This window comes from Carcharhinus amblyrhynchos, chromosome 13 (genome assembly GCF_965287045.1).
Source record: "Carcharhinus amblyrhynchos chromosome 13, sCarAmb.v2.hapA, whole genome shotgun sequence".
Classification (NCBI taxonomy): domain Eukaryota; kingdom Metazoa; phylum Chordata; class Chondrichthyes; order Carcharhiniformes; family Carcharhinidae; genus Carcharhinus; species Carcharhinus amblyrhynchos.
In genome coordinates, this window is record NC_137336.1 from 37,482,111 (window position 1) to 37,504,526 (window position 22,416).

Below are 22,416 nucleotides of genomic sequence, written 5' to 3' on the forward strand. Positions count from 1 at the left end.
CACAAGCAAATCATTGTCTCTATTACATTTCAGATAGCCAAGAGCTAGAACATTTCCACTCAGTGAAGAAAGGGATGAAGGCAGTGAAAATTAGCAGACACTGGGGGCCCTTTCCCCCCTCCCCACCCAGAGCATGTTAGTGTGTTTCTCGGCAGTGGAGGCAGCCCGCAATTGGCCAGCATTCTGGTCCCAGGACTGTCAATGGGATTTTCCATTGAATCCACCCCTCCCAACACTGGGAAACCCACAGTTAGAATGTGCTGTCAGCTGGTTCAGTTCAGACACTGACATTGCATTGGTTTTAGTGGCTAGAACAGAGCTGCAATCTACATGTGGTGAGACACCAGGTACAAATATGCAGGATCCAGGACAGGGGATAAAGGTAGCTCAGGTGCCAACTCCTGAGGGTTTGGTCACATATTGGTTATGCTGCAGAAGAGGGACCAGACTACAGGTGAAGGCTGATTTGTGTTTATAATCAAATATTTGGTGTATTGGGAAAGCCAAAAAAAGTGTTCAATTTCAAGGAGAAAGGAGAGGATCAGCACAAACTTTGCAAAACCTTGGAGCCCATTCTTTCTAAGGTAGAACAGAGGTCATCTCCATTACCACATTGTGGAATACACTGTATTGCAGCTTCTGATAGACTTCCACAAGTCATTTGAAAATGTCTCTCACATGACACTGTTAGTTAAAATCATGGAATTGAAGGCAAATTAGTAGAGAGTGGAGTTAATGAGTAAGTACTTTAATTGGCAGGATGTGACTAAGTTGTCCAAAAAGGATGTCTGTTGGAATCTCATGTATTTAGTAAATTATTTATTAACAACTTGTGAAAGCCACACATCAGGTGGTATTGTAAGTAGCATAAATGGAAGCACAACATTACAAAGGGATAATGATAGATTCAGTGAACAGGCAAAACTGTTGCAAATGGATTTCAATTTAAGCACATGTTGGCAACCCACTTTAGATCTAAAGAATATAGAACAAATGTCATCATTCCCCAATGGAGAAACAGGAAAGCAAAATAATCAAATTTACCAAATGAGTCCCAAAGAAGAAATTACCTACAAGATTTCATCTTTTGTAGCTTTTACTTTAACAAAAATTGGAACCAACACAAATGAAACATGAATTAACAGGAAAATGGTACTTTAAAATGGTAAATTTCACTTTAAATAATTGAGATAATAAAGACATATTTCATACAACCACAAGCACTGCATCACTTCCTGAGAACATGTGACACTATATAGCAACAACGTTCCACAATATGCTGTTCCTTTTTCATGCATGATAGATCAGAAGTCCCATCTAACAATAGCTTTCACCTCAGAGTTTCACGGATGCAATAATTATCAGCAAGGCACACTTCTGCAAACCCTCTCGCTCTTGGGTCACAACAACCCTGGTGATGTAGCTTGAGTTATTTTTCAACTGACCAACCAGGAACCCTCTGATTCAGTTTCACCATCTCTGGGAAAACATCCAGTTTTTTAGTCTCTCTGACCTATTCACAAAGCTTTCCAAGTTTTTGACCTTTTTAGCCAGTTCACAGAGTGTTTCCAAAGCTCCCATCTCCTTTCCTGCCAGACAGATAAACAGACCCCTTCCTGAGAGAGATTTGCTTCTTTGCCTCACAAAAAATCAGTGTGTTCCTCTGTCTGTCTGCTTTCTCTTTGTGGCTGCATCTAGGTCTTTGCCCACCAACTTCTCTGCTTTTAGCTTTCCTGTGTGTCTGGCCATCCAATGTCCATATCTTAACTCCCTCACATGTTGGTATTGTTTCCAGTTCAATGTAAAAGTGTGCTTTTTGAGTTGAGGAAAGTGGAATCACTTTGAATCATGAAAATGGCCAATGTTTCTTGAGACCCATGCAAGGCAGTATATATACAGTCAAAACAGGGAAAGCCGACAAACCCTGTAAACCCTGATCCTCGTTCCACCTGCTTGTCTCTGACAAAAGGGAATGAGATGAACCTGTCTCTGTGTATAGAGAGCCTCAGTGACATTTTTGTGCAGCGATTATTACAAATTGTGAGATGTTGTTTATATCTCCAGCAGTCACCTTGAAAGGAGTAGGATACATTAAACATTAAGAGCTCCTGTCAGCTTGACAACCTTGACTGCAGCAATTGGCAGATTTCAATCATAACCTATTTTGTGAAGCAGAGACATCGCAAGCATTGGTCCTTATGAAAATTGGTGCACATCAATTGCTTCCTAAAGACCCTCAGCAGATATGGCCTGTTTCCTCCATCCACCTGCATCATTTCTTGTAGCTTGTCCCACTCTACACAAGCCCCTCTTTATTTTGCCAGTCATGCTTAATTCGCAGAAAAAGCCCCATCAGGTCATTCATGTCAGCACAATCTTTAAAATCAATAAAAAATATACTTCAATACCCAGCCAGGCCATTCCTGGTAGACTATTCAAACATTAACCAAGAATAGAAAAACTTCAGAAACAGGCACAGCTGCACCAGCAGCAAGCATGAAGAATCCAGCAACCAACCTGCAAGTAGTTCATAATTCTTTTAAATAGGCCTGATGTGGAAGGGGGACTCCTTCATTCCATTTAACATGTGTTGAGCAAGATTGCGCAGGGTTTAGACTGAAACATGAAGTTTGTAAATGGCAGCATTGGGGTCAAATCAGCAGACTGACTGAAGTCATAATCTGTCTGTTTTGCATGTTACTGACGGTAATAATTGCATGTGTTCAACCCACTTTACCAAATGTGGCATCTGCCATGTTTCTCGATGCCAGGGTGCTCCCAATGTTTGAACATTGGGAGGGTGTATAGTGCCTGTTAAATTAGTGCTACACAGCCCAATTTCTCCCTTACTGACTCTCATTCCAGGACTTCTTTTGAAAATTAATTTGTTCTGTTTGGAAAGTATACAATTGCTATATGAATAGCCCAGTAAGTGCTAATTATTTCTCGTCCTTTATATATGAACCTCCACAGTTGCTATAAAGCACCATCATCTAAGAAAGAGTTTAATTCAACATAATCAGTGTTATTAAAAGCTAAGGCTATTAAATAAATGCAGGTTAGAATTTTTCCAGCTTGGTGGAGGTAGACTTAGGGGTGGGAAAGTCCTGGAGAGGACGTCTGTTCAAGATTCCGATGTGATTTGATCCTTGTCCAGCTTATTCTGGAATGGCTTTGAATTCCAGTGGGGAACCCAAAGGATCTGGGGGGAAACAATTGAGCCTTTTAAAGCATGGAATCTTTCTTTCCCAACAGCGCATATGTTAAATGCTGTGTTTACAATTCCCCAGTTTGGTGGAAGGTGGGTGTACAATGGGAAGTAATCATAGTGAAAAACTAATTTGATATGAGCATTACAAAGCGCGAAACAAGCAAGCCTGTGGTCAGTCAAATTAAAAGATTTCCACTCACAGGTGTAGTTCTTTCAGCCTAAACTCACTGATTTTTTTGAGGACAGCAACACTGTGTAACTTCGATCAATGGTCTCGGATACCACTTGATATTATTATCTTATTGACTGTGAAAGTTCCCTGTGACATGGGGTCTACATATTCAACAGTTGGTTAGATCTCTGAGGAGGAAGTATGGTGTGCCCCAGCTCAGCTGCCAAAGTAACAAAAGTAGCAATGCCAGCACCAGCAGCTGCCTTCTCTTCAGCCACATGAAAATGGATGAAACAGAGAGGATGATCATTGGAGGGGGCGATACCTCAGCATGGGTTCTGCTGCTCACACTCTGAAGGCTCAGGTTTATGCAGCAGGTGGGCTCTTGAAAGCAGACCTCATGTCAAGAGAAGCAATGGCTATCGTTGCCTTGGCTGTCAAGGTGACTACAGCCCTCAACTTTTTTACATGCAGTTTCTTTTAGGGTTCAGTTACTGACATACGTAGAATCTCACCATCTGCAGCTCACAACTACATCAGCCAGATGCTTTGCTTGTGAGGGCTTCCAACTATATTCACTTTGAGATGGTTGAGGGAACCAAGCCCCCAACAGGCTGTTGGATAAATGTCCCTTGCAAGAGTTCCACAGACTCATTCATCTTTCAGTAGTCTCAAGTTCCACAGCTTTTCTGTCCAGTCAGCCTCGATCTGGTAGGCAAGCGATACCCACTTACATTCAGGGCTATAACAGGGCAAGTTACCTCAAGGACTATAATAGAGCAAACCACTGGTTTAATCTAAATTAGAATACAATGCCTTGACTGCTTTGGATGTGCCCTTCAATATGCCCAACAAGGGTGTCGTTGATTGTTGCTGTGTCCTTCATAACACGGCACTGTAGAGAAGATTAAGAGGTGGAGAAAGAACATCATGAAAGTGCTTTTGGAGCTTGCAGCCAAAGATCCACTTGCAGAGACACTCACAATGCCCTCATCCAGACAGGCTTGACTTGAGAAGTACTGGGAATATTGAAAACTTCTGATTATAATCCCTGTGGTAAACCTCTAACCCACTTTAACACCAGCAAACCTTCTTTCTACAGGCACAAGCCACCCATCCATTCACATCTAGTTCTCTTATGAAAGCTGTTCATGCCATTCATCAAAATTAAACTGACCAGTCACTGGGCAAATCCATAAAGTGAGGATATGGTAATCATTTGTTAACAAAAAAATATTTTATTCAAATAAAGGGCAACAATGGAATGCTCATGAAACAATGTTATAGGTACCCAGATTATTCTCTTTGTGTAATTAAGACCTCATCTTTGTGTAGTTACTTCTAAATAATGCAAGCAGAGCTAGAGAAAGGCTACACGTTCCCTTGCTCTGCCACAAGATGCCATGGCAGACGAATTCTGGTGGATGAATGCACATGCTCATATGAGTTCAGTCACCAAGGCAGTGCTTTGATCCTGGTTATGCGGATTGGCAACCAGTGCATGCAGGCAGTTGGTACGGGCCAAGGTACACTTGATACACTTCTCCATAAGTTAGGCTACACTTTCAGTGATGTGATTATCAGTACAAATGACTGAAACATCATGGCACTCATACTGAGGGTGGACTCCTCCACTTTCTTCAAATCAATATCCTTCATTGCTGCTTTAGGCGTGATAATCCTGACCATCCTCCCTGATTGGCCTTGGAACCCAAAGGCAGGAGGAGAATTAGTTTGCTCTGGGAAACAGCAACCACAAACTGTACAAATCAGAGTTTGTTTCCCAATCTAAAAATGATCCTGCCATTCCGGCAGGAACTTAAGTGAGGAGATTCGGCCTGCAATTTCATTTATTATTGGAACTTGTAAATATGTTGATTCTCAATCTGAGGTTATATTTAACGAAAACAAGGATGGGCTGTGAAGAAAAATAATTACACATGAATTTGAAAAATATTTTTAATGCTCAGGTTTCATGAAACAAGAATGATCATTTGTAATTGTCAGCTGAGAAATGGTTAATGTGATCAACTTTTTAAACAATATGCTGTGTTTATTTCCCTTTGCTGAAATTAAAATGTACTTTTTCAGAATTTTTATTCTTATTATGTAATTCCTATTGAAGAGTGAGGATCACATCTGTAAAATAATAAATGTACTTACATGCCCATGAAGGTCTGTGTTCAAAAGCATTAGTGCACAGGTTAATGTATGGAACCCATCTAAAACAAAAAATGATTATAATTATGCACATCGAAATAAAATGCTATAACGCAAACCTTCTGATATTGGTGCGAATTAAAATCAACTCACAGCATGGGACATGCTCACATGTTTCAGTAACATACAAAGTTGTGCTACTTTCCAAGGCTAATTGTAATTGTGACATTAGTAGTGTGGTCTTCAAAAGAATAACACAGAGAATATTGATCTCATATAGAGGCAGTGGAGATGATTTTTGATGCATGTGGTTAAGATGGTGGACAAGTTAGAGGAATTCACTTCTTGCATTTCTAACACACTTTAGGAATTTTCACACAAGCTACAGAGCATCCTCAAGAGAGTGACAGTCCAGTAGATTTCTGCAGCATCCAGATGCTAGAAGGATACAATAAGGACATTGAACGGTTGTGGAGTGGCAGCTAACTGATTAAATTGATACCTTAAAGACTAGCTTGTCTACCACACTCTTCCAAGATGACCTTAGTTCTATTTGGCTCACTTTATTATCAATCAGCAGTATCACTGATTTTCTGTCCTTGCTGATGTATACCATCGGGTTTTAGGGTTTTGTACTCTTTCAAGTTTGTTAGTTTGTCAATTACTTTTTCCTCTCTATCCTGACAGTATCAATATTCTTCTTAAGCTCATTCTCTGGTGAAATGTCTATTTTTCTAACTTCTGTAAAAATTGAAGTGAAATTGTTAGTCGATGTTTCCCATTTCTTAATTCTTACCTATCAGTTTTCTTGCTCATCTATTAATTCATATTTTAATTTTCTTTTTGTTATTGGTGTGCCAATAACATACATTATCATTTCTTTTTAAACACTTTGATCATTTAATTTGAAACTGTTCTTTGCCTTCCTAAACTTCCAGGTGGGGGGTGGGGGGGGCGCAGTTTAGATCAGAGTTGAGGAGGAACTTCTTCACTCAAAGGGTGGTGAATCTCTGGAATTCTCTGCCCGTTGAAGTGGTGGAGGCTACCTCGCTAAATATATTCAAGTCACGGGTAGATAGGTTTTTGATAGACAGGGGAATTAAGGGTTATGGGGAGAAAGCAGGAAAGTGGAACTTCAGATCAGCCATGATCTTATTGAATGGCGGGGCAGGCTCGAAGGGCTAGATGGCCTACTCCTGCTCCTATATCCTATTTCCTATGTTGATATTTTTTAAACTTTTCCCCTAAGTTCTTCATATTTCATTTATTTCCCTCTCCTGTAGTATGTTTCTCATTAGATCCAATTTTTCCTTTAGTTCTCCATTTATTTATGATACTCCCAATTTTTTATGGCTTTTAACAGAATACATTTCTCTTGAACTTCAATGGGCTCCCATTTAAAGATTTCTTTTCTTTTTTTGTCTTGAGGGGTGGAAACCTCACAGCCTTATGGAGGCGAGTTTGAAAGTAGGACAGAGAAAATTGTAAAAAATTGATAGCGAGTTGGCTCCCTGCTGGGTGTCTGCTTCCAAATCATTTTGCTAAAGGCAGGCTCTAAGCAACAGTGGCTACATAGCTGGCAGTGGTGAGTAGCCAATTTTGGTAAGTCAATAATCCACTTAGTGCCAGGATGCAGGTGTCGATGGGATTCTCAGTGTCAGACCAGTCACCTGCTGAGTCAGAAGATAGGCAGTCACTGGTAGGTGGTGTCCCTGCAGCAAACCAGCAGATCATTGCCATTGGTCCCTCATCTCACTGGCCCCATTATGAAGCTGCATAAATTGAAATGACACAGACAAGACCATGACTATTACTAAGGAAGGGATTGTACGACACACTAATGGCACTAAATGCTGTGAACTTTCAGCATATTCACATTTCAGCAGGATTCAAAAGTCACCCTCGTTTTATGGCAACCTCACTGTCCCTGACCTGCTTCAGCAGCAGCCACATCTCCTGGTGGGGCTTTCATTCTTTGAATTCTATGGACCCTTTGACTGGCCTCCCACCTCAGGAATACAGCTGCCTTCCTTAATTAGACAGCAAATGCGGAAGTGACCTCTTAACTGACTGCCTTCTGGAAGATTTACACTGTCAGTGCACCTCCGAATAGTCCCAATACCTGAAATATTTCAAATTGTAGAGAGTTTGCCGTTTGTTTTCAAAACTTTCTCCGAGATTATTTTCTGTAGATTGAACTTAATTTCGTCTGAATTTGTTTTTTTATCATCTATTGGAACGGGTTCAATTCTAGCCTTGGGTGACTACATGGAGTTTGCATATCCTCCTCGTGTTTGCATGGGTTTCCTCTGACTGCTCTGATTTTCTCCCACAGTCCAAGGATGTCCAGGTTAGGTGAATTGGCTATGCTTAATTGCCCCATAGTGTCCCGGGGGTTGGGGGGGTGGGGGGGGGGGGGGGGGGGCAGCGCAACAGAGGTCTTCACATGCACACGGCCTCCCTCTACAGGCTGTCAGGCACATTAAGCCCTGCCCAAAGCCTCTCTGGCCAGAAACAGACAAGTCCAAAGCTTTGCAGACTGTGTGCATAAAATTGGGCCTGAAAATGTGCCCAAAAAATGGATCTGGAACTCTCCCAGTTTCATACCCTCCCGACACTTCAAAAAAAATCTCGTAAAATTCCGTTCTTACTCTTAAATGTTACTTTCAATATTAATCTTAAACCTTATTATGCTGTACCTTTACTCCTAAGAAGTTCTCCTAATCCTAGTTTTATCTATTCTGGTTCATCATCCATTATAAGATCCAGCAGTGATTATTTTCTTGTTGGACGTCTTAACACATTGAGTCAGAAAGGAGTTCCTGCACATACACTAAAAGCATGATTCACTTTTATTCTTTCACAACATATTCTTGCCAGTTTACAACAACAACCATGAGCATTTATATAATGTCTTTCATATAACATACACCTTCACAGGAGTGATATAAAAAGCTAATTTTCTTCAAGATGGCTGAAACGATTATTATCCTTAACCTGCTACTCATCTCAGATTTACCTACATATTTCTTTCTCCAATTCCCATGCACCATTTAATCGACACTACATCCCTATTAGGGTGATGGATCCCTTCTTATCTTAATCTCTATTGGTTCTGATTGCAATGACTGATAGTTACACTCTTTTTTACAACTGTCGTTATCCTATCTTTAACTAGTAAAATCCTGCCGTTGATGGGAGTTACATTCCTGCAAAACTTTGCAAATAATGAAACTGCAGTTAAGTCTCTTCGTTCGTGACTTCCTCTTTCACGAATTTGCTTTCTCCACCGAAAATTGCATACTGCACAATGAGTGCACGTTATAATTGGCATCTTGGCTTCTATTTTCTAAACTGCTGATATGTGAATTTGGGCCTGCAATGGGTTAACTGGTGTACGAAGTCTTTTCTGTAGATAAGCAAATTTGTGAAAGAGGAAGTCACGAATGATGGGACTTTATTGTACAGATATTCCATCTCCCTTCTCCTATCTTCATGCGTAATATGCCGAAATGCTTGGTTGCAAATCCTGCTTTCTACCTCACTTATGATCACCCTTACCTGGCTGACTGACAGTCAAACTCTCGTCTTCCTGTACTAAGGTTTTCCTTTGATATGTAAATGTATTTTGGAGAAACTTAGACAGCAATTCCTTTTCCTTCTCATTGTGATGTGCTATCTCTAGCTCAGACTCCAACTCAATGACTGAGGTTCAAGGCAGATGTGCCATTTGGAACAGAGTTGTCCAAAACTCCCACAAACTACAATTCTGACATAATAGCTGCACTGCCATGTCTTTACAGATGAATTAATTTTTAAAGGATGTTATCTGTAATTTATTTCTTGAACAAATTGGTTACTTGAGATCTGGATTTATCAAATGCACAGATTCAGGTTGATTTGAAAATACAAACTTACAAATTAGAAGCAGGAGTATTTCACAGAGCTCAATGAGCCTGCTCCATCATTCAGTAAGATCATAATGATCTGATTTTAACCTCAACTTCACATTCCTTTACATTAGTCATTACTTACAATGATTAATTACATCATGATTGGCCAGTTATTAGTATTTTTAACTGCAGTATTGATTTCAATCACCTAGTTCATTTATTTTACTTTTGATTTACACTTACCTGAAGTAACGTTAAATCCTCACTAATGCAAGCTTAACATTAACCCCTACAGATTCTAATCAAACAAAAGGGATACCTAACCCGTTTCCCATACACTTATCTTCACTTCCACAGGTTCTGCAGTACCTCACTCTGTATCGATTGTGGTGCCACCTTTTTCTCTTTCCTCCTCTGTGATTATTTACTGTTGGCTGCTGATTTAAGGTTCCACCTTCACCTGCTTCACCAGACTTCCACTCTGGCCAAATTCCTATTTCTGAAGTGTTTTTGCAGGCTCTCATAGATCTGTGCACTCATGGTGCAACACATTCTTTTCCATTCTCACACTTAAGACAGATAAATATCATCCACATGGAATGGTGTCTTTATATAAAACATTACTGATTTTAACTGCAACATTTTGGAGTGTTCTCATTGTGTAAAATACAGCTTAGGAGACACTAAAAAAGTTTGTCAGAATCTGCCACAGAGATATAACTGCAATCAATATAGGCTAAGTACCTTTAAATACATTTTCTCTTTCCTGAAACTTATACCAATAAACAATGTCGAATAATCAATCATTTATGTGTAACGACACCTTTTAATTGCAATTTTTATACCTTCGGAATTGATACAGTCAGGATTGCATTGGCAGTATCTCTTCGAAAAATGAATCAGAACTCTCTCTCGTTCTTGTGTTTCACCCATCAGTGGGAAAGCTTTCAAAAATCTCCTATTGGCAAAAGGGAAACAAGAACTAATTAGGTATTAATCAACAAAAGTAAATACTCCTTTCAAGTACAAGTTTGCTTCTAAACAGATTATGGTGGGGACAATTTCTATGTTACAACTCTGGTTTTTTCATAGGGATGCATAATTTGCATACAAGTGGATTGCAGATATTGCTGAAACTTCCCCATTGCTCAGATGCCCCTATCTCCCAGTCAATTGGGAAACCTCCTACTACACACATCCCCCATTCCCCCCATCTTCAGTGATAATGTAATCCCCCCATTGCAACATGACCCTCCTGATAGGTTCCCCCTCATGACCCTATGGTCCACCCTGAATGTCCCCATGCCCATCTCCTAACCCTGATGCTCACTCATTGTACCATGAGCACTGCCCACCCACGCTTCCAACCACCTGGGGACTTTGATGACCTTTGATCCCCAGCAAGGCCATCACGTCTGGTCTCTGCTGGTGGAGACAAGCAATGTTTGTCACCTGCAAGAGGACCAACCGGCGAAGAGGTAAGTGTAAGTGAGACTGGACAATGCTGTGTGGAACTCACTTAATGACATGTAATGCATGTCATTAATATTTAAATGAGTTTCATTGCCCTTTTTGGGCATGAAGCTGATCTCGCTAGCAAAACAGGGCCAGTAAGATTGCGAGTGACGAAATACCAAATGCAAATCTGATTTTTGGCCTCTCACTCAATTTTACCACCTTACCACACCAATCAATGGGTGGAATGAAGTCATAAATTCATGGCCATAGTTTTCCAGGATTTTTTTAAATGAGAGAAAACTGCACCCTTAAAATACCATAAGGATTTTTAAAAATTCAGTTTTCAATCTACCAATTAAAGAGAAAGAAATCCATTGACAATAAATGATCTTTGTTGACAGTCAGAAAGAGAAACAGCTGTCACTCGTCACAGGCATGATAATCAGAGATTTTGTTTGACTGAGCACTCCATAATAGAGAATATTAATATTTTAATGAGAACTACTTCAAACTAACCTCCACTTCAGTAAAAAGCCATTTGGCAAAAGCAAGGAATCTCAGACCTCAAGTCCTTGCAGATAAGTAATCACTTTCCTCTGCATCACATCAATGGCATGACACAGCCTCTAAAGGTAAAGGCCCTAATTAGGCTGGAAGTGAGTTCAGAACCTAGTTGGTGGAGTGGACGTGGCCTGAAGGTGGGAACTAGTTCTGAAGGACAATTTTCAAAGGGGAACAGCAGCCACAACAGGGGTTGCTGCTGCTTGGATGAATGGAGCAGGCAGAAGAAAGGGCAGAAAGCCAGAACTGCCTTCAAAACAAATGCACAAACACCCACTAGTCAGGCACTTAATCCACTCTGTTTAAGCAATGGAAAGTTTTTGTCTCTGTATGAGCACCCAAGTTTGATTATCCTTTCTTGTAAATGATTTTTAATCAGCAACCACAATAAATAATGGCTCCCCACTGTGCTCCCAACAGCTGTGAACTAATGGCCCTAGACCTTTTGCACTTCCATTCTTATTTGTAAAGATCCGATTCTGTCTCTCTCCAGGCTGTTAAATAGCTCTTCAGTGAGATTAACAGCAAGATAATGGGACTGCATGGGTTGCTGTCACCTTCCCACTCTGTCTTTAAAGCTTTCATTGCGTCACAGAGACGTCGGAAGACTGGCATGCCATCAGAGTGTGCTATTTTTAAAATACGTCTGTCTCCATCACTGAAAGGCCACTGAAAATCTATGTGACAGACTGAGGTCCTGAAGTAAGAACTTTAAAGAAGGCATTAAAAGACACAAAAGATAATTCAACAGAAAAATTTAATCACACAGCAATATAGTATATTTCAAATTTCTAAAATGTTAATTTGAAAATTATAAATTTCAGTTACTGCAAAAATGCATTACATATTTTAAGCGAATTAACTGCTTGGCCAATGATTAAGCAGTTGTCAGGCACATAGTGGTAATTCCTACACTAAATGCACATACATTGACAGTTTCAATGTTAACTGTTGACTGACAAACATGTCACAGGAATGTGGACAGCAGAGTCCACAAATACACAAGCTGTCAGCAATATGGCTACTCAAGTATAAGTAATAATATTTAAGAATTAATTAGATAAGCATAAGGAGAAAAAGTATTAAGACATATATGGGGAGAGTACAGAGAATTGGGCTAATGTGTAAACAATGCTAAATGGGAATTTGCATCAGCAAAATGGGCAATTTCATGCTGAAATTTCTACAATTCTAATTAAAGATGGCCAAACCTAGTGTAAGCTATACTAAGAGCACATTCTGAACTACAACGTGATCAAAACTTTAGATACTGGGAACAAGGGATAGAATTTCAGTTCTAGGAGGTATTTGCCAGTTTGCTACAAAGAGGACACTGAATTGCACCCGTTTTGAAGAGTGCTTTCCACCACCCCCCCCCCCCCCCCCCCCCGTATCTTCCCTGAAGTTCTGCTCAACTTAACAATTACACATTGCCAAAAGCAAACATTGCACAAATCGGGTAGTGTGTTACAATGTATTTCTTCTGCTTTAAAACAATTCCTGACATGTTTAAGAGTTGTAATTTAGTAATATTTCATTAACACAGCTGAAAAAGTAAAATATTGTAAAGTCACAGTGTCAATCCACCTGTGAGCAACTTGATTTTATATTGCTGAAAATAACTTAAAAAATACTAGTCTATTTTCTCATTAAATTATGGTATTAACTCTAAAGCAGTAAAGAGAATCATTGTCTTTAGTGTTCTTGCACCCCAAAGCTATACTTTAACTTTTGGAACCTCAAAGGCCTGGAAACAAATGCATTTGCAGAAACTCTCAATGGTTATTAATTCATCCTGGGGGTTGGTTAGTTTCGTTAACCGAGCCTGCCTCCAGTTTGATGTTTATAAAAATCAGATTATTGAACTCAATTTGTGTTTAAAATTCTGCAATCCTTTGTGCCAGTTGCCAGTATCAGGGGATTTCACAAAAACAAAACCAGCACAGTCAAGTGGAAACTCCACGATTCCCACTACGGTGAAATTGAATCAAAGATTATTATAGCACAGAAGACAGCCATTTAGCCATCAAATCTATGCTGGCATTCTCCAAATGAGCAATCTTGTTCAATCCCACTCTACTCCTTGATCTCCATACCCTTTAGCATTCCTCTTTTTCAAGCAACTAACCAATTGCCTTTTAGAGGAAAGTACAACTGCACAATTCAAAACATTGTTGGAATGCTCAAATATTGAACCATTTTGTTTTTCAATCTATTCTAGCTGCATTCTGCTTTGATATAACTTTTACAAAATTAGGAAAATACAATTTTATCGGTCTTGACCTTAAAATTGTATTTATATTAACTCAACTGATTTATAGATTTGCTTTACCTTGAGAATAAAACAACTTGTGGCAGAGAAGTCCATATTCTAATTCCCTCTGTGTCAGTATTTTTTTCACCTGTTCCTTTTTCTTTTCATGGTTATCTAAAATTTCAGTCCTCTCATTACTGTTGGCTATCCAATGGAAATAGTCTCATGGTTTATCTCTTCGAAACCTTGGGTAAGATTTTATGGCCTTGCTTGCCCCAAAACCATAAAATCCCACTTGAGGTCTATGGACTTTTCCATGGTACATCCATTGCCCACTCCGATTTCCATGGCGGGCAGACCAGTAAAATTCTGACCCTTGTATAATTTTTGAAGACAGCACCAGGATCATGGGCACCCAAACGATCATAGAAAAAAAAGATAAACTGAAAAGCCCATTCTGCCCACCTGTGGTATGAAATACCCCTTTGTCAACATATTAGAATTTGCCCAACATTGTTTGTCATTACATAGAAATAACACAATAATCATATTAAGATGTATTACATATTTTTCTGCATAAAAGCTTCATGTAAAGTTTATAAAAATAGTGCAACATAAATCTTATTTTTAACAATACCAATAGCTAATTGCATCATGCCTCTTATAATAAATAAATATTTTATTAACAAAACATATTTATCCTAACCAAATAAGGAGAGGTAGTGGCATATTGTGACTGGATTGGTAATCCAGAGACCAAGTGTAATGCTTTGTGGACCAAGGTTTGAATCCACCATGATTAATTCAAGATTTTTATTGAATTCTAAAGTTCTAATGATGACTGTGAATCAATGGTCATAAAAAGCAATCTGGTTTATTAATGTCCTTTTGAGAAGGAGATCTCTTGTCCTTACCTGATCTGTCCAAAATGTGACTCCAGATGCACAGCAATGTGGTTGACTCTTAAATGCCCTCAGGGATGGGCAATAAATGCTACCCAGCCAGTAACACCCACATCCCATGAACGTATAAAACAAAATTCTATTTTGACAAAACAGATTTGGCTATACTTACATCTTACAACTGTTGCTCACCTAAGTGCTTTATCCAAATTCAAGTCTGTGAAATCAAAGAAACTAAGATATTCTTCGGCCACCAGCTTGCTGAAATCATTGCTAAAAAAGAAAGAAATACCAAATTATTGGATTAGGAAACAAAGAGGAGGATGTGATAGCTGTAGCTTGGTCAGTTTTGGGCACTGCACCTCAGGAAGGATATATTGTCCGTTAACAGGGTACAGTGCAAATTTACTAGATGATGCAAGAAAGAAAGTCGTGCATTTTTCAAAGTGCTTCACAGCCAAACAAATCATTTTTAAGTGTAGATATTGTAGTGCTATAAGGAGTTGTTACACAAAAATCCCACAGACAGCAATATAAAAATGACCAGATCATCTGATTTTGAGACGTTGATTGAGAAATAAATATCGGTCAGGACACTATGCAGAAATCACCTGATCTTCCTCAAAGTAGTACCATAGGATCTTCTACAGCCAATTGAGGGGACAATTGGGGCCTCAGTTTATTGTTTCATCCAAAAGACAGAATCTCCAACAGTATAGTGTTCCTTGGTAGTTCATTGGCATGGCAGCCTAAACATTGTGAGTGGGCCTGAAACCACTTGTTTCAATTTGGGTATGTTGTGCAATATATTTGCCTAAAGTGTCAAGGATAATGCTTCAATGCATACTGCCATGGACAGTTAGAGAAACAGGAGTGGCCTGGTGCAGGTGCAAGGCTAGCCTATTGTCACTCTGAAAAAAACAGAATATCCCACCCCCTACCCCATACAGTAGTGATAATGATGTTGCCTGGTCCTTTCCTAAAATATTATCAGCTTTTAACTCTCTACCAAGGTGCTATTTCTCAGCTGGCAATCACAAGCATTTGAGACACTTAGAACAAAATGAAAATATTCTAACGGATTTTATCCCTGAATTTACAATGCATCAGCACTCATAACGTTAGTTAAGAACAAGTTCTTCTTTATCCTGGCTCCAGTTAAGATCAGCGGCACATTTTCTGGCTGGCTTGCATGATCCAGAATTTGCAAGGAGTGCATGTTGAGAAATTGTGGAATCAGCAGCAAATATCCACTAATATGTAAATATTAAATATTAAATATCCACTAACATGTAAAAAAAAACCTGAGACATGCTCTTGGTTCGTGGCTGTCCCCATTGGCATCACGGAATCACCTTTCAGTGAAGACTGCTACCAATGGCTGCACCTGCCCTCTGGCAGTAAATCTTTCTGGCACACAGTTATGCAATAAGCCTTTGAAAGCTTACTGGAACTATACTGCAACACTGTATTCTCATTCAATCCAACTCTTTAACATTTCAACTTTCCTTTAAACAAGATCTCATTGCGTCCACATACCATGCTTTTAGATGTCTGTTAATGAGTCTACCAAGGGAATCAAGAGGCAGGAAACCAAATTATTCATAACAAAGTCATATCACTGTTTCTTGTTGAGTAACTGCTCATTTCAAAATATTGCTGGATTGCTCAAATACTGAAATATTTTGCTTTTCCAATCTATTCTAGCTGCATTCTGCTTCCACATAACGTTTACATTAGGAAAATGCTATTTTATCTGTCTTGACCTTAACATTGTATTTAAATCAATTCAGTTGATTTACAGATTTGCTTTACCTTGAGAGGACAACATTCTTTTACAGCCACATCTGTCTTGGTTTAGCATTGTTCTCACACCTTAAAATGTTTCAGATCCACCTGCCACACTTCCCCACTGTTCTTTACCCAGACATGCCTCATTGCACGAACAATTGGTTTATTTTTCTAGCTGCAGCTGTTGTGATTTCTTCCTGTTAAGTTCACCATGCTATTTTCAAGTTGCAGCTTTGCCCTACCAATGATACACAAATCTTTCTCAGACTTCTTAATGCTTCCAGAGTGTTGAAGTTATTGAATCATATCTGTAATTTGACTCCAGAGTTTGGTAGGTGTAATTAATACATTTTTTGTCATTTAATTATACATGAATGATCGACTGTTTATAACAAGTCTGATGTACTACATCCCTGAAATATGAGGGCAGAATTTATATACTACAATCCCCATTGCTAACAGTGAGCGCAGTTGTGCGAATGTGATTTGCCTGCCTAATGTGATGGCCAGTACCATGTAATATAAGAGTAAAATTTCTCTGTTTCCATTCCCTTTTTGCTGAGTGATTCATCTTAATGAAACTCTCTCTCTCTCACTCTTATTGCAGAGAGGTGAAGAAAAGGTATTGAGTTCTCTGTCAATGACAATCAGTCAAAAATTTGTGCAGTCACTTTCAGGATATTATTGATACTGTGACAAAGGAAAAGCTAACAACTTTAATCTACTTTACTGCCTGAGTGGCTCAGACCAGAAAGTGCTGGAAATACTCAGTAGGACTGGTAGCATCTGTGGAGAGAGAAAAACAATTGTGAAATGACTCTTCTTCCAAACTGTTCTCAATAATTTAGAAATGTTCTGACTCTTATTACAGCTGTTTCTGCCCAAAATAAACAAGGCAGTTTGGCTTTAATGCAAATAGTTAATGGTTATAGCACAAATGAATGGGTCCACTTCTAAATGAACTTCAGTGGTATTTGTCTTCATTCAAATATCGATTCTAATACTTGGTGGAAGCAGTTAGTAAACCAATGATGAAAATGAATTCCCAGTAATATGCACAAACTTACTTCTTTCCAAGGTGGCGTGCCACATCACATCTTTTAAACCCTTCAAGATTGTACAGTCGCTTGGCAAGTCTTTTTGCTGGATCTATATCTGTTTTGCAGCCATTAGCCAAAGTGTCAGTGCTCCCATGGTCAAGGTGTTCCGTACTGTCCATTTCTGAATCAGAATCAGAGAGGACTTCCTTAAAGTTGGCATCGCTAGAATCAAAAGATAAAGACTTTATTTTGTACAACTCCACATTGGAGGATTTTTTTCAAAATTTAACAGGCCATACAACTAGAGTAGAAATGTTTTTAACAATGGATGCATTATCGTCATAAATAGAAACAGTTCAGCTGCTTTGAGAACCTGTCCTTTGCTAGTAACAACAACTTACATTCATTTGAAGGGGGATTTGTCAGGCTCCCACTAGCATACTTGCAGGTGGTAGGGGGACAAGTACAATAGAATGGGTGCCACCCCACTACCTTGCTGTGCACCCATTGAACTGTCCTCCATTATACCATGGGTGGGTAAGGCCAGCTCACCCACCCTTGTGCCTATTGTGACACTTAAAAATAAATTATCTGGTCCAATAAATGGACAGTCAATGGCCTCATTCTACCTCTGCTGCCGTAATATGATGGGCAGGGAAAAGCCTGCTCTTTCAGACCTTGAGGCTGAAAGGTGGGAAGGGGTCTTGCTCCCATCTGTGACAGCCCTCTTTTTACCTCCCCCACTCCTTATTTTCTGTACAATTAGTTCCTTGACAATTCCGTTTGGGACAATGCAACTGGATTTCACATTAATGAAATAATGAATTATTTGTGGTGGACAGTGACAGAAATTATTTAATCAACTATCTCCATTTTCTGAATCAATTGATTTTAAAGCAAATTTCATTAACTGAGAAAGACACAATGAAAGACAAATAGTTTACTCTCCAATTAAAATATGAAATGTTTTAGAACAGTTCAGTTTAATCTGGAAGAAAACATTGTCAATAGATCGAAATATAGATTGGGCAGCAATAGATCGGGTGGTTAGCACTGCTGTCTCACAGTGCCAGAGACCCAGGTTCGATTCCTGGCTTGGGTCACTATCTGTGTGGAGAATGCACATTTTCCTTATGTCTGCGAGGATTTCCTCCCATAGTCCAAAGATATGGTTAGGTTGATTGGTCATGGTAAATTGCCTCTTAGTGTCAGGGGGGCTAACAGGGTAAATACGTGGGGCTACAGGGATAGGGGCTAGGTAGGATTGTGGTTGGTGCAGACTCAATGGGCCAAATGGCCTCCTCCTGCACTGTAGGGATTCAGTGATTCTATGAGAAGAGAAAAAAGGATTAAAGCAGTGGGATAGATTTTTCTGTTCCGGTGTCGATCACCTGTTAAAGCACCTGTTGGTATGCTGACCCTGCATAATTTTTACAGGTTCATCTTAAATCTAGTGCTTGAAAGCTAATTAGCACATCTGTCAAGTGATTATTGGTACCTTTAAGGGTTGTGACAGCTTAAAAGGAAATCACCTCATATGGAGATGAACTGTTTTTATCTTTTACAAAAGTTATCTAGACCTTTTATCATCCTCATCATAAAATCCCTGTATCCAACAATCTCCAGATGTAGAGATGCCAGCGTTGGACTGGGGTAAACACAGTGTTGTGAGAATTCTTAGTGTGTCCAACATTCTCCAACAGCAGTCCATATCTGGTCTGCAACCTCAACCAATTCTAATTCCATGCTGTATCCTTCAGTCTTCCAACTTTGGTCATTATTGCATCTCCTTGTTCCTTTGTTCCACCACTGGTAGCAGAGCTTTCAACTGCTTTGATAATACTCTTTGGAATCATCTCCCTGTATGAACTGCCTCCTTCTCCATTTTTCTCTCTACCTTCAAAAGCTTTCTCAAAAATCAACTTTTCAACCAATTTTTTGAAGGCCTCTCCAAGACTTAGTGATCACTCCATCACCGCTCATTTTACTTTTCCTCCCTATTATGAAAAGCATATTAGTGATACTTTCTCTATTGAATGCACTATATAAATGCACTTTTATGTTCCTGGCCTTAAATCTTTGTATTCAGTTACAAGGTCACACCTGTAAATGTGGACACTACGGTCTCTCTCTAGTGCAGCCACATCTACCTGACACCCCTCCTCTGTTCCTTCTTTTCTTTCCAGATAGCATAAAGGAAGAATTTCCTTTCAAAAAGCAACTGCCCAAACGTTATGGGCGTAGCAAATACACTTGGCAAAAAAATGCCTCCTGACCAACTGCACAAGAATAAAAATACTGATCATATTAATGCAAAATTTACATAACCTATAGGAAAACTCAATGGTCATAAAATTCCAGTCCCGCTGCAGTGAACGGAGATTTGGCTGAATGCCAAATTCTTTGTCCTCGCTTGTAGCAGTAGTAGGCCGGAAAATTTTGGCCAATATTTGTAAGCATTGTGCGTGTAAATGGATATCACGTTTGCACCTGATTAACTGATTGGCTTAACATACTAACACAAGAAAATAACCAGTGCTTTTCACATCTTCAGCACAGAACAAAGTACTTCACTGGAAATGACTTCTCAGCAGCAATAATTGTTATGGTTCAAACGGCAGAACCTCTCTTGTTTGTACAATACTGTAGGAACAGTGTCCCATTAACTGACTGAAGGGTGCCTTCAAGGTTATATGGCGAAATGACCTAAGATTGAATTTCATCTTGAAAACTGGAAAAATGAAATGGAGTTCAGTTCTTAAATGGAATGCTGGTAAAAGGCTAATACAAAATAAGCTAACCAGGCTTCTAGAAGCAGAATCTTCTAAAATTCAGACCATAAACTAACTAAAGTCATAAAACCTTTAGGTTAATTGCAACTTGAAAATATGTGTTAATACTCCAGATATTCCATATCAGAAACCCATAACATCTTGGTTGGGTCTCAGGTAGAACACCAAATGGAACATAAAAATATTGTTTTTACCCATTTTTGATTTAAAAACTTGAGAATTGGCAAATCGGTTGGGGAATCCTAAAAATCATTGATGCAAAAAGAAATTGGATAGTGTCAATACTAGAATTAACTGGAAAAATCTGTGCCTGCTTTGAATTGCCATGAATCTTGTTAGCAAAACATAAACTGTATTATTCTCAACTCAGCCAGTCATCGTTACATTTTTGTTTTTCTGACTGGAGACCTGTGATCACGTTTTGCAGGGGACCCCTGTTGTTTGTAATATTTATAAATGATTTGCAGTAGAATGTAGGTGGTCTGATTAAGAAGTTTGTGAACGACAGGAAGATTTGGGGAGCTGTGAATAGTAAGGAAGATTTCCAGAGGATACAGCAGGATATAGATAGTCTGGAGACTTGGGTGGAGAAATGGCAGATGGAATTTAATCCAGACACATGCGAGGTGATCCATTTTGGAAAGTCTAATGCAGGAGGAAAGGGTACAATAAATGGCAGAATCCTTTGAAGCATTAACATATAGAGGGATCAAAGCTTACACATCCACAGTTCCCTGAAAGTGGCAACACAAGTGGATAAGGTAGTCAAGAAGGTGTATGACATACTTTCCTTCATCAGTCGGGGCATAGAGAATAAAAATTGGCAAGTCATGTTGAGCTGTATAGAACTTTAGTTAGGCCACATCTGGAATATCGCATACAGTTCTGGTCACCACACTACCAGAAGGATGTGGAGGCTTTGGAGAGTGTAGAGAAAAGGTTTATCAGGATGTTGCCTGGCTTGGAAGGGATTAGCTATGAAGAGAGATTGAATGTCAGAGGCTGAGGGGTGACCTGATAGAAGTTTACAAAGCTATGATAGATAGAATGGCTAGTCAGAGTCTCTTCCCCAGGATAGAAATGTCAATTACTAAGCGACATAAGTTTAAGGGGGCTTAAAGGAGATGTGAGAGGCAAGGTTTTTTTTTTACACAGCAGGTGGTGAGTGCCTGGAATGTGCTGCCAAAGGAGTTGGTAGAAGCAGATAAAATAGCAACATTTAAGAGACATCTTGACAGACAGGCAGCGAATAGAGGAATATGGACTGCTTAGAGGCAAGAGGTCTTTAGTTTAGAAAGACGACATTTGTCAGCACAGGCTTGGTGGGCCGAAGGACATGTTCCTGTGCTGTACTGTTCTTTGTTCTTATGTAAGGGACCAAGTACTTTAGATGTCCAATACATGTGCTTCATGAATTTAGCAATGGGACCAACATCATTGCAGATTGGGTACAGGTGGTGCTGGTAAACTGGCACGTTAGCCGACATCAATATTTTCATCTCCGCCTACCTCTGTTCCTACTCCCAAAATAGATCTATGAAACCTGCTCCTGATGTGACTTAAAAATCTTGACCAAAATCTGATGTGTCAATTCATTTTGAGCCTTTCACTAATATAATTAAGTTAATTCATGTGGATTTATATGGATCACTCTCTGATTAATTCGTACAAAACATTGTCATGTTCAGATGTGGCACTTACAGCTATACTAAACTCAGTCAGGAACTGCAAATCAAGCCTCAAAATCATCAAAAACGTTCAAAGATAGATGCTGCAACAAAAGTACTGCAGACAGGTTTCTCCTTCTTCACTAAAGCTCATTTTCTCCATCTTCAAGGATTAAAGCTTGAGTGCACTCTTTGAAAGATTGTGATCCGTAACCTTTGTTCTCAAGGCCAGTGCTCGACAAACCCTGGGAGAACAGGATATAGCAAAATATATCTCCAACTTTTCCGACCATACTTAATGCTTTGATCTTTCTTGACTGCTATTTGCCTCTTTGTCTCTCACATCAACATCAATTTTTCTATCTTAAACTGGCTTACAACGTCTCCAACTGGAGCACCAGTGCCACTCTGTGGCTCAGCCAACAAAATCTGCAGCTACACTGTCTGCCAAATTTTATATAAGATGGCACTTCCTCAACAGTCTACGGACTCTGGATACTGGTAAAAGGTATGAT

The 22,416-nt window shown here is 39.4% G+C and overlaps 1 protein-coding gene across 1 annotated transcript in view; it reads right to left on the minus strand.

Annotated features, from left to right (window-relative positions):
• LOC145351497 (PH and SEC7 domain-containing protein 2-like) overlaps positions 1-22,416 on the minus strand; it is a 124,881-nt gene that overhangs the window by 61,184 nt on the left and 41,281 nt on the right. The window contains exons 4-8 of the mRNA XM_080201096.1: positions 17,470-17,664; positions 14,804-14,884; positions 10,282-10,394; positions 5,547-5,605; positions 2,122-2,124 (exon numbers count right to left, since the gene is read on the minus strand). Coding sequence (XP_080057222.1) covers positions 2,122-2,124; positions 5,547-5,605; positions 10,282-10,394; positions 14,804-14,884; positions 17,470-17,664 — 451 coding nt within the window. The remainder of the gene's footprint in view (positions 1-2,121; positions 2,125-5,546; positions 5,606-10,281; positions 10,395-14,803; positions 14,885-17,469; positions 17,665-22,416) is intronic.